This window comes from Loxodonta africana, chromosome X, assembly GCF_030014295.1.
Source record: "Loxodonta africana isolate mLoxAfr1 chromosome X, mLoxAfr1.hap2, whole genome shotgun sequence".
Classification (NCBI taxonomy): domain Eukaryota; kingdom Metazoa; phylum Chordata; class Mammalia; order Proboscidea; family Elephantidae; genus Loxodonta; species Loxodonta africana.
Genome location: NC_087369.1, coordinates 9,249,695 through 9,263,362, shown reverse-complemented (window position 1 = coordinate 9,263,362; position 13,668 = coordinate 9,249,695). Strand labels below are relative to the sequence as shown.

The 13,668-nt window shown below is 45.1% G+C and overlaps 1 protein-coding gene across 1 annotated transcript in view; it reads left to right on the top strand.

Moving 5' to 3' along the window:
• Positions 1 to 13,668, top strand: part of ANOS1 (anosmin 1) — a 635,904-nt gene that overhangs the window by 479,007 nt on the left and 143,229 nt on the right. Inside the window, exon 34 of the mRNA XM_064277948.1 lies at positions 2,036 to 2,083. Coding sequence (XP_064134018.1) covers positions 2,036 to 2,083 — 48 coding nt within the window. The remainder of the gene's footprint in view (positions 1 to 2,035; positions 2,084 to 13,668) is intronic.

The following is a 13,668-nucleotide window of genomic DNA, read 5'->3' as shown; positions in this document are numbered from 1 at the left end:
ATAGGCAGGATCAGGAAGCAGTGAGATGTCTGTGAAATACGTGAAGAATAAAAGAAAAGGAGCATACAGACAACTCTCACTGGTTTTCTGACTAGAAACGCCGTCCCCATTCCCAGGGAGAAACCGTGTAATCCAGAACCTTCCGTAAGTGGAGTTATCACCACAGCTGACAAAATGCCGGTGTCGTCCAACTCTTCTTCTTCATTCCAGTGAATTTTTATGATCTGTGTATGCGTTGATGTATGTATGTATGATTTAAAATATATCTGTAAGTTTATATATGTTTCCAACCCCCAAAGACAAATAAAGATTGAATTTATAAAGATACTTATTATAAAAGGCAATAATAATGAAAACTAGAAAAAAAAATGAGGTATTCGATTTAAATCAGAACCAACTTATGATGGAGTTGTGAGAATAGAACCGATGAGAGCTATCTGTGTTTATACCGAATAGCAAATCCATAGAGTCAGAGAGCAGATGAGTGGTTGTAGGGGCTGGGGGAGGAGGTGGGTGGTATGAGGTCCGTTTCTAGAGTGGTGCCACCACCTTGTGAATATACCGAGGACCCTTGGATAGTACACTTTAAGTGAATTTTATGGCACGTGAGTTATTATCAGTAAACCCATTACAAAAATATTTTTAAATATATCTTTTACATTTTTAAAAGATACAGTGTTGGCTCAGTTTTATTTTCTCAACACCACAGGTGAATGTGATACTGCTCTACCCCTGCTGCTGTTCTTAAATAATTAAATTTCAGAGGTTCAGACAGGAGACAGGCTACTTTGTTTCATCTGCAACCTTGAAGTTCAGAGAACTGGGGGCCAGAGCATCTAGTTTATTGCGTGATGCTTTCCATTAGCTCTACCGAGGACTGCATCCTATATGATTTAAAATACCACAACCAGAGGAAAAACCGTGACCAGCATTTTAGTCGTGTGGAGTCGGAGGCCCCCCAGCAGCAATGCTGGTGTTCAGGATCGTACATCATAGCCGAGGTCCTTGTTATCTACTGAGCGCATGGCAGACTCCATGCTAAGTGGTTTGCCTGCGTCTTAGTTACCTAGTGCTGCTGTAACAGAAATACCACGTGGAGGTGGCTTCAACAAACAGAACTTCATTTTCTCACAGTTTAGGAGGCTGGAAGTCCGAATTCAGGGCGCCGGCTCTAGGGGAGGGCTCTCTCTCTGTCGGCTCTGGAGGAAGGTCCTTGTCTCTTTTGAGCGTCTGTTTCCTGGTTCCTTGGCGATCTCAGGTGGCGTGGCATCTGTCGTCCACCATCTTTGCTTGCTTGCTTGCTTAATGTGCCCTTCTGTACCTCAAAAGAGATTGATTTAAGACACACCCTACACTAATGCTGCGTCATTCACGTAACAGAGAAAGTCCCGTTCCCAAATGGGATTGTAACCGCAGGGGCAGGAGTTAGGATTTACAGCTGCGTTGAGGGGATGCAGTTTGGTCCATGAGAACCTGCTTTATTTCATTTAGTCCTCCTGAGGACTCATGCAGCAGGTACTGATGTGTGCATTTTACAGAGGGACAGACCGAGGCACAGGGAGATTAAGTACTCGTCCATAGTCACAAGTCCAGGCTTCACACTTGGGGTCTGACTCCCGAGCTCAGCGTCTTGTCACTGTGTGTTGGTTGAGTCAAGGACCTCCAGGATGCCCAACTTGTGAGTTTACCCAGACTGCTCCCCGTGTGTCTTTGCTGGCTAGTGGGCATCGCACTTCTCTGCACCCCGTGAGAGCCGGCGTGGACGTTTCCCCTTTGGAGGCAGCTGGGGATCTCTGTCGTTCTCTGTGCCTTTGCTAACATCATGAAGTCAACGGCGGAATAGCGGTTACATTTCAGTCAGAATTAACTTTTCTATTTTAACCCTATCAGGGATGGCAAGATTGGCTTTCTGTTAATGCAAAGAGTTAAAAATCATACATGCACACAGACATACGTGTGCGTGTGTATATATAATTTTTTGAGTTAGAAAAATATTTCATGAGTCAATGTTTCTTCTTTTGTTTGTGTTTTGCAGAATAATGGTTCCCTGGTTTGGTGCCAGAATCACAAGCAGTGTGCTAAGGTATGTTTCGTACGTGTGTATCAATATTTTCAAAAATATTTTTATTTTGAAGTGTTATAGATTCACAGGAAGCTGTAAAGATCGTGCAGAGAAGTTCCCTGTACCTTTCACTCAGTTTCCACCCGTGGTTCCGTTTTACGGAATTACAGAACAACGCCAAGACCAGAAAGTTGTCATTGGTACAGTGTGTGTTTACAGTTCTGCTCCGTTTTATTATATGTGTAGATTCGTATAACCAACAACCCAGTATTTCTACAAATAGCCTATTTTTTCTGTTTATTTTGTACTTTTTAAATCATTTTTTGGAGGATAAAGCTATCTTTCTGTTAGACCAGAAGACTGAATGCAGCCTAGTTACATGTAACTTATTTTGTGGTTTTAGCTTGTTTGTAGGAATTGCCGGTAAATAATTTGGTTCTCAAATAAACAGTCGAGGAGCCTTGGTGATGTCATAGTTAACGGCTTGGCTGCTGATCAGTAGGTCAGCCATTCAACCCACCAGCCACTCCTCGGGAGAAAAGACCTGGCGATCTGCTCCTGTAAAGATTACAGCCTAGAAAACCCCATGGGGCAGTTCTACTCCGCCCTACAGGGTCTCTCTGAGTCCATATTCACTTGACGGTACACAATAATAAAAATTAAATAGTTTGATTTTTATTTTTGAGTGTTTCTTGTGGCAAAACTTTTTCTAAACTGTCGTTTTACTCATTTATATAGTTTATACGAGATAGTACTTTAGCTGTAGTTGGGAGATAGGTCTCATAATCAGATTACATACACGAATTAATACAATTTACAAAGCTTGGTAAAATACTACAGCAACTTTTGGTATCATAATGGCATTTAATGAGATTTATTTCCTGGACCTTACTAATAGGCTTGAATGTACAGTATTCTTTTATAACCAAAATTGTATCTGAGGAATTTGTAGTATTATTGAAATTGGACATTTATGAAGAGCATCATTATCTTGAAAGGCCTTTCAGACACATTATCTCAAAATAACTGAGTGTAGAGTAATATTCATAAGCAGAAAACTCCATTAGAATGATGCATTCCTGCAGTCCTGCCCACATTATGTCATTTAATACACACGAGTGTTATTAAAAATAGAGCACAATTCTTATGTGAATTTGAAGTAATTTGGTAAAGACCAGCTTTGCTTACCTCCTGACCTGGGGCAGAAATGAAATGTCTGTTTGACTATCCTTTGATCCGATTTTTTACATGATAACATATAAACATTTTTGCTGTTAAGACACTGGTATCTATTATGTTAATTGTTTCTCAACTGAAGTTTTAGGTGACTCGTTTATGAAATCATTGCAGGCAAATCTCTCTGATTATATTAAAAAAATAATGCTGTGAGGCCAACTGAATTTCATAAGTAGTACTTTTCATCCGTTGTGTATTACATGGATGCTTTGTTATATCAGTTCAAGGGTTAGGCCCTTGTTTGCTAACCAAAAGCTTGATGGTTTGAGTGTACCCAGAGGTGCCTCGGAAGAAAGGCCTGGCAATCTGCTTCCGAAGGGTCACAGCTGTGAAAATGCAACGGAGCACAGTTCTACTCTAACACACATGGGGTCGCCGTGAGCTGGAACACAACAGCAACTGGCTTTTGTTTGTTTCTCCTTTTCTCGTCAAGAAACAAATTCTTTTCATAGACTTAAAAGCCATTTGAACAGAAGAGGTTCATTTGAACTATTTTTTTTTCACATCCTAATGGAAGCAGATTACACCTGCAGAGATTACAGTCTCCTAAATCGTATTTTATAAGTGAGTGATCAAGGATGACAAGGACAGACGTTGAATTTCACGAGAAAAGAAATCGATTCCTTTTACCTGAGAGCAAGGACGAGTCAATACATCACAGCTCACTCCAAAAAACGCCGTAGAATATATTAGTAAGCTGACATAATTGTAGGGGTTGTCTTCAGTCTGGCCTCTTGAGAATGAATGTTACATGTTAATCAGAGTTTATCTCCTTTGGGTGTTATCACAGCTGGGTACACTGAGATAACTATAGTTTGCATTTCTTTTGAGCTTCGTGAAGCACAATGTACACTTTCCGTCTTAATCCTTAGATTAACAAGGTTCCTGGGAAGAGACAGTAACTCCATTTTACAGATGGGGAGATTTGGGCACGTGCATATTCGATCTACCACCCGTCTGTCAATTTGTCCTACTTTGGTGGCTTGTGTGTTGCTGTGATGCTGGAAGGTATACCACTGGTATTTCAAATACTGGTGGGGTGGACAGGCTTCAACAGAACTTCCAGACTAAGATGGACTAGGAAGAAAGGCCTGGCAATCTACTTCTGAAAATTAGCCAATGAAAACCCTATGGGTTGAAAAAGAACACTGTCGTTTCACTTGTTTTGGACACATCATCAGGAGGGATCAATCACTGGAAGAGGACATTGTATTTGGTGAAGCAGAGGGCCAGCAAGGGCCAGGGAGACCCTTGGTGAGATGGATTGACACACTGGCTGCAACGATGGACTCAAACATGCCAGTGGTGATGAGCGTGACACAGGACCGGACAACATTTTGTCCCGTACATGAGGTCAGCATGCGTCAGAGCCGACCCGATGATGGCTAACAACACCACCACCACCAGATCTGATAATGGTTCTGGAATCCTTAGCAGATCCATCGGGGAGGACTAGTGTTTGCGTTACCGTCCCCTCGGTTGTCTTCCGTCGTGATCAGCAACTTTAAAAACCACTTTGAACAAATACTGGGGCAGAAGAGTACAAATACTCAGGAGCGAGGCCAATGATACTGTTTTGTGACTATGTACTTTAAGATGAGGTTTACATAACAGAAGCCACAGACTTCCTTATCATCTCCAGGCGCCGTCTGCTATGCCCGTCAGCCCTCTTCTTCCCATTTCACTGCCCTCAGTTGTCCGACCTGTCATCACCTCTAGCCTGGACCAATCCAGGAATGTCCCGATGGGCCTCCCAGCTTCCACTCTTGCTCCAAACCATCTCGTCTCCACATGGCTGCAGGAGGCCCTAGAAAGTACACATCGACTCATGCTGCTGTCTGACTCAAGCCACAAGACGGTGTCCCACCTCGTTCAGACGAAAACCCAAAGTCCGATCGTCCCGATGGGCCTCTCGTGGCTGCCCTTGCCTCTGTCTCCAGCTCTATCTCCTTCTACTCTGTCAAGGTTGCTCTGCCAGCCGCCGACAACACTCCTTCCCCAGAGAGGCACCTAGCTGACCCCTCTCCTCACCCATTAGCTGGTTGTGCACACCGTGCCCTGCCATCACCCATTAGCTGATTGTGTACACCGTGCCCTGCCATCACCCATTAGCTGGTTGTGCACACCGTGCCCTGATGTGCCATTGTACGTTACTCCCTCATCTGCTTACCGTCAGTCTCCTGCACCAGAGAGTAGCGTCTCGGACGCATGGGCTCTGTCCTCGTTGTTCACTCTGGTACCCTCAGAGCCTAGAAGGGTATTTGGCGCATAGCAGTTGTTCATCAAATATTTGTGATGAATGACTGAATAAAACCTGTACATCTTTCTTCTACCAGAAAGTACATCGTTACCGCATTACCTGGAGGAAAAAGTAGTATATAAGTTGGTCTTGCATGTCCATAACTTAGGACGGATTTTTGCTATTCACTGGGGAAGCCTGCTGCTTTCCCCTGTGCTAGGTTTCACATACTTAAATCAGCATTTTATGTAGAAGGCGTATTTTTACTTTCTCAAATAGGAACAAATTTCCCTCTTATTTAGTTAAGGTTCCTAGGTGGCACAAATGGTTTGTGCTTGACTGCAAACCCAAACATTGGCAGTTCATTGGTACGGCAGAAAAAAAGGCCTGGCCATCCGCTTCTGTTAAGATCACAGCCAAGAAAACTCTGTGGAGCGGTTCTACTCTGTAACACACAGGGTCGCCATGAGTTGGAATCAACTCAGCGGCACCCAACAACAGCAACTCTAGTTACTGCTAAAACTGAAGTCGCTGAGCCAGAGTCTACATGACGGCACGCAACAAGATTGAACTACTAAAAATATTCTAAAGGCGGTTTTTTAGTGGAGATCTATCTATACTTAAAAGGTTTGCCCTTAATCGTCCTAGACTGACATTTAGCCCAGGTACCAATTTTTGCAGATAGCTTGGTATTTGCTCTTCCTTTTTAACTTGCTGAGCAAAGCACCAGCTGCTCGTACTTCATCCCATTTACAAAATCCATGCAGTCTCCTTTATGAGTCTCCGAGACCGTGAGGATGGCCCACGACCACCTTCTCATCTTCCATCGCCTGTAAGAGTACTCCTGCGCTTTTAGGACCTATCTCTGCTTGTCTCTTTGCTGGCCTCACATCTCTTTCCCGTTTAAGTTCTTTTCCCTTTTTGCTATTTCTCTGCACTCATCCCACCCATTGGTGAATATCCACGTGGCCACGCCCCTTTCAGCTTCTGCTCACTATCCTGACGCTCAGGTTTCCTGTCCCCAAACCTATTTGATACACATTCCAATGGAAGTGTTTGCCTAAGAGAGAGAGATGTAGTGTAGTGTAGTGTAGTGTAGTGTAGTGTAGTGTAGTGTAGTGTAGTGTAGTGTAGTGTAAAGAGAGACACCAATGTGTGCAAGTTATTGTTGTCCATTGCATCAAGTTGGCTCCAGCTCATGGCAAATCTGTGTATGACAGAACGTAGCGTTGCCCCGTCCTATACCACCTTCACGATCGTCAGTTGTGGCACAGTATTTTGTTCTGATTCATAGAGACCTTACCAACCACTTGCTGTCAGCTCTGACTCCTGGCAGCTCCGTGAGTGTCAGAGTAGAACCATGCTCTGTAGGGTTTTCAATGGCTGATTTTTTGGAAGTAGATCACCAGGCCTTTATTCCAAGGTGCCTCTGGATGGGCTGGAAACCCTACTGGCGTAGTGGTTAAGAGCTGTGGCTGCCAACCAAAAGGTCCGCAGTTTGAATCCACGGGACACTCCTTGGTAACTCTATAGGGCAGTGCTTCTCTGTCCAATAGGGTTGCTATGAGTCGGAATCTATTCGACAGAAACAGGTTTTTTTTTTTTTTTTTCCTGGATGGACTTGAACCTCCAACCTTTCAGTTATCAGCCTAGAGCATTAACCATCCGTACCACACGGGGGCTCCATGTGGACCTTAGGACTAGGGGAAGAGTGAGGTGGCCCCTGGGGAGGGAACATGGGTGACACAGGGCAGTGGGAGTACTGTGGAGGCAGGGTGAAGAGAGGGTGCTGAAACCTTAGGACTAGGGGAAGAGTGAGGTGGCCCCTGGGGAGGGAACATGGGTGACACAGGGCAGTGGGAGTACTGTGGAGGCAGGGTGAAGAGAGGGTGCTGAAACCTTAGGACTAGGGGAAGAGTGAGGTGGCCCCTGGGGAGGGAACATGGGTGACACAGGGCAATGGGAATACTGTGGAGGCAGGGTGAAGAGAGGGTGCTGAAGGTAGAAAGACAGCACATAACCCAGTGCCACTCTTTCATTGTATAGTTGAAGAATCTGGGGCCCAAAGCAATGATAAAACATGCCCAAGGCAACCTCCCTTAGACTTGGAGGAAGGGCTTATTGCTGGACTTGGTACTTCCCTTGCACATAAGCTCAATAAAGCCCAATTTAGGAATGATTTTGGAGCGTTTGGCAGGAGACTTGATTGAATGGTAAGATACCCTGGTATTTAGTCACAGAGCAGAAGTCAGGATATGTTAGTGAACCCTCTGGCGTTGTTAAGGGTACCTGTTTCTCTTAGTGGCTTCTCTTTTCCAAATACCATTCCATTAAACCCAGGGTTGCATGCCAAAGGTCAGCAAGCCATTTCTTTAGAGGGCCAGATAGTAAACATCTTCAGCTTTGCATCCCATAACATCTCTATGGCAACTACTCAGCTCTGCTGTTGTAGCACTATAGACATACACGTAAATGAACGCGCCTGACTGTGTGCCAATAAAACTTCATCCGTGGACACCAAAATTTGAATTTCATAGAAGTTTCACATGCCAAACCATTTATTTTTATCCCAACCATTTAAAAATGTGAAAAACATTCTTAGCTCACCAGCTGAAAAAAAAAAAAGGTTGCCAACCAGATTGGGCTCACAGCCAGAGTACTCTGACGCCTGTTCCATGGCATCGCATTCACATATGCAAAACTCCACAGAACTATACAGTTGCCTTCCAAGGTCAGTACAAAGCCATATCTCCATGTCCTTAAACCAAGCAAAAATGGGGAGCTTCTGACTCATTCATGGAACTTTGTGGACCATCTGTAAGATTAGATGAACGAGTGAGTGATAAACAATAATATAAAAAAGCAAAATTAACCCCCATTAATCTTAGAATATGCAGCATTAAAGTGCAATTATTAGAGTCAGGGAAAATTCTGAGAGGCTTCAGAAGGGGCAGAGGAAAAGATTAGTGGGTGTCCGGCCTGGTACACCCTCCGGATCATCCCCACTGTTTGTTGTTTGGGCTGCTTTCCGGCTGCATAAGTGATAGAAAGCTGGTGGCAATAGGCATGATTCCCATCCTTGCAAATGCAAACAAATTGTGTCCAATGGGATGCAAGCAATGCTTACCCCGCGAACAGAGTGTTTCTGCATCTACGTGCAAATTCATCACCGCCTTCTTTTTTTCCTTCTGCACAGAGTCACGTTTATGTTTATTTTTCCTGGAATTTTCCTTCAAATTGGTTGTAAGGTATTACTAGCTCCCTCCATATTTCATGAGTTAAATCTTCGAATGTTCACTTGGATTTTTTGAGAGCTACGCCTTTACTTTAAAAATTTGTTTTGAAGGGTTGCTTTGCAAACCTTGCGACTGCCCCTGTTTCTGTTGGGCGCGTACATGCTCACCTTCTCCCTTTGGGTGCTGGAACTCACTCTCTGACTTTTGTTTTCCATTTGGTTTTGAGTACATGTGTTGAAAAGCTGTAATTTAGGGCCCAATCCAGGTGCCATAGAATGGGGCTTTGATCTCAGTAGGAGTTGAGTTCTTATAAGGGCTACAACCCCAGAGTCTTAGTAATTTCCAAGGTGTCCTCAGAGCCAAATTTAGAGGTGAGGAAGATTGGTTTGGGCTGCGTAACTGTCTGGATGGCTTCATTGGACACCTGAAGTGAAGTCTACTGCGTAAGGGTCAAACCTCGGGAACAAAACCACATGTGACTGTTGAAGGCTTTTGTTTTGTGTTCCATGCTTTGTGAGTTTCAGGTGGTAATGCCTGTAAATCCATAGAGCCCGAGGAAAACATACCATAAGGAGGAAAATGGAAACTCAGGTATTCGCTCATGCACACTTCAACTCAGGCATAGCAGTGCACTCTGACCTAGTACCCAAGAACCAAAGTGAAGCGGTGTTTATGTCCTTGCATCTCTAATAAATAATGGATCAAGATTTCAGATCTCTTATATAGTACGCTGTGGTCGTTAGTTGTCATCACATTACCTCCAGCTAATGGCGACCCCGTGCACAACAGAACAAGCGCTGCGCAGTCCTGCACCGTCTTCACAGTCGCTGGTATGTTTGAGCCCATGCTTGTGGCGGTTGTGTCAGTCCATCTCACTGACGGTTTCCCTCCATAAACCAAACCCATGCCATTGAGTCAATTCCGACCCATAATGACCATACGGGACAGAATAGAACTGCCCTATAGGGTTTCCAAGGAGCAGCTGATTGATTTGAACTGCTGACCTTTTGGGTGGCAGCTGAGCTCTTAACCACGGCGCTACCAGGGCTCCATTCAACTTCAAGAGCAAAGTCAACATGCATCAAGCATCTCTTGTCTTCGGGGAGCTACCAACTCTTTCATGGATGAACACGTTCTGACAGTGATTGTCAGAAAGTGCAGCTTTGTGGCAGTGGACGGGATGTTTTCTTAAAGGAATCTTCTCAAATGGTGTAGTTAATTCCCCTTTGTTTCCGATACCACTGCCATTATTACAATGAGTAATGATCTCATCAGCGTTTCTCAGGAGAAAATAAATATGATTTGATGGTCAGGGAAGAGAAGAGAGGGAACTATTCTGTTATTTCCTTGGAGCCCCTGGTTGGTGCAAAGGTTAACACTATTGGCTGCTAACTGGAAGGTTGGTGGTTCAAGTCCACCCAGAGGCACGTCAGAAGAAAGGCCTGGTGATCTACTTCCAAAAACTCATCTATCGAAAACCCTGTGGAGCACAGTTCTACTTTGACACACATGGGCTCTCCATGAGTTGGAATCAATGGCAGCTGGTATTTCATTATTTTCTTAAACCCGTTAACAAAACCATTAACCCATTGCCGTTGAGTTGACTCCGACTCATAGCGACCTTATAGGACAGAGTAGATCTGCCCCGTAGGATTTCCAAGGAGCAGCTGGTGGATTCGAACTGCTGACCTTTTAGTTAGCAGCCATAGCTGTTAACCGCTGAGCCACCAGGGTTTCCAGAGTGGAGTTAAAATGCCTACTGAATGTATAGACATTATTAAGAGTGTGTGGAAGTTCAGCAAGCGTTCTCTTGAGGAAGAAGCCTACACGTACAATATTGCATTAGCGTGCCTTAATAACAATTCTCGGATACCCATTTGTCTGACTGTCCTATACCAACACGCCATGAAAGCACATGATTTCAAGCACCTCGGAGACCACCAGGTCAGCCTTGGTGACATGGAGAGAGACATGGAATCTCTCTTAAAGGAGCCCTCTTGAACTTCACAGTCTACATGCAGTTGAAATTTGAATGACCCGCAGACCAAAGTCACGGCTACTGTTCCAACAGCATTTGAAAGTACTCCATCCAACGTTGCTCTGTGGCCGTTGTTAGCTGCCGTCACCCTGCTTCCAACTGGTGGCAACCCCATGTACAAGGGAATGGGATGTTGCCTGGTCCTGCACTGTCTTTGCAATCATGGGTCTGCTCAAGTCCATGGTTGCGGCCACTGTGTATTGGGAGTGTCTTCCAACCTAGGGGGCTCATCTTTTAGCACTACATCAGAGATGTTTGAAGATGTCCATATCAGAGAATCTTCAGTTGTGATCCGTAGTATTTTCACTGGCTGATTTTCAGAAGTAGATCTCCAGGCCTTTCTTCCTAGCCTGTGTTAGTCTGGGAGCTCTGCTGAAACCTGTGCGCCGTGGGTAACCCTGCTGGTATTGGAGATACTTGGTGGCATAGCTTCCAGCATCACAGCAACATGCCAGCCACCACAGCAGCACAGACTGACAGAAGGCTGATGGTGGCTGCACTACCGTAACGTTAAAATGGATATCATCTGTGATGCAAAGGCAGAAAGGGGGGGTGGTCGGAGAATGAGAGAATGTGAAGCAGCCCCCAAAGGGAACTTACAAACGGGGTAGCCAAATAGACATGGAGTTCCAAAGCAGCATTTCTTAAATGGTGAGGAATCAGCCCCGAGGACATTGCTGAGGAACTGCTGCAGGACTCCAGCTGGCTCTGCACTTCCAGGAGAATGCCGGTGGGTGTGTAAGTTAAGGACGTAAACATTCAGAGACTTGCTGGACCCTTCCACCTGTCATAGACTCCTGGGATGGGAACTGGGTTCTCCTTTGAGCCTCCAGCATCCTCCAGCATCGAAAGCAGACTGAAGGGGTGCCAGGACTAGCACCCCCCAGTCCTGACATTCTCCGGGCAAGTGTGTTCTGCCCTCCTGCTGAGAACTTTTATCACACGTATTAGTGCTCCTGGGGTGATCATTAGCCTGTGGTAACTGGAACATCGCAGGTTTTTTTATTTTAGCCCAGAAACTAGCCTCTCTGCCGAAAGACCGTGCAAAGCTTCCCACTAAGCACACAGCACATCAACGTGGAAGGAAAGAACAGGTTTTTATTGAAATTTAAGTCCCATATGTGACACGCTAATAGCGCAATGTGTTTCTGATTTTCCGTCTCAGTTTTACGGGTGGGAAAGTCGCCTCCACCTGCTGGAAGCTTCAAAGGCAAGAAACGGGAAGGGGGAGAAAAAGCCAATACCGCTGTGTAAGTCTTTATCCAAGTCCTTTTCCCAATCCGTTAGGATTTATTTCTCCCACCATCTGATGAAGGAAGATACAGACGAAGGTGTTTTTTTGGCTCACCATTGAGGAAGGGGTCCCTAGGCTGGCTTCCGGGAGGGAACGGGTTTGCAGCATGTGAGAAACACCTGTGTCCAGATGCATTCGACGGTCATTGTTGCCTGACAGATGTTCTGAAGTGGGAATGTGTCCATCAGAAGGCACACAGAGCAGCGATGAGCACCGATTGTTTGAAGCTGTTGGGGTTTGACCTCGGCTCGCAAACAGCACCTATGTTACTGGAGATTTTAGAAGACAGACATCATTGGATTTCAAGAGCTGGGTGGGCCAGTGTGCAGGCTTCAAAGGCTATGTGGCCTGACTTCCTCAGTGGAAGACGCAGCCCGAATATGCTCTCCAGGGTGGGAATTCTCATTTCCGTTTAGGCTGTCAGCGTCCACTTTGCTGTATTCTCAATTTTGACCCCATCCCATAGGCAATCCTGTGTGTGATGTTCAAGTTTTTGGTACTTATTCTACCTAATTACACACAGGGATTCCTCTTAGAAAACGGGATTCATGTTTGTGCACCGTCTACCTTGGAGACTCTAGGTATTATTTCTCTGTTTTTAAAGCCATTAGTCATTTGACAGTTTGTCATGCTGTGGTGGCTGGCGTGTTGCTGGGATGCTGGAAGCTATGCCACCAGTGTTTTAAATATCAGCAGGGTCACCCAAGGTGGACCGATTTCAGAGGAGCTTTCAGACTAAGACAGACTAGGAAGAAAGGCTTGGTGACCTACTTCCGAAAATTAGCCAACGGAAACCCTATGGTTCGGAACACATTATAGCCTGACTGAACTTAAATATGCCAATGATTGTGAAGATGGTGCAGGACTGGGGGACATTTCATTCTGTCGTACACGGGGTCACTGTGCGTCGAAGCCAACTCTGTGGCCACCAACCACAACAACAGGCTTTGAAAAGAGCAGTACTTGCAGGAAAATAAATTTTACTTTTAGCCCTGCTGGGTGAACACGGACAATTTCTTGCTGTCTAACTGGCCGGAAACCCTGGTGGTGTAGTGGTTAAGTGCTACAGCTGCTAACCAAGAGGTCGCCAGTTCAAATCTGCCAGGCGCTCCTTGGAAACTCTATGGGGCAGTTCTACACTGTCCTATAGGGTCGCTATGAGTCGGAATCGACTCGACAGCAGTGGGTTTGGTTTTGGTGTTTTGAACTGTCCTGAAAGAAGAGGTGCAGAGTAATGACTGCACACTAAAATGCTTTTCCTTTCTCCCTGTGTCCTACCTTTCACCTGTGAGATGGGAAGACCTCTTTCATCCCATAAATAATCGCGTTTAACTACCTTGGGGCATCCATTTTTCAACTAGCTTGCTTCAGAAACATCCTTGTAAGATTCATTGCTCAAAGCTAGGTGTTCCTTGGGTAATTTGAAGGGGTGTGTGTGTGTGTGTGTGTGTGTGTGTGCGCATCTCTATGTATGCATGTACATATATTTGTGTGTGTGTGCATATTTGTATAGTGCTTATGCATGTGTGCCTGTATACATGTTACATGTGTGTCTCTGTGTGT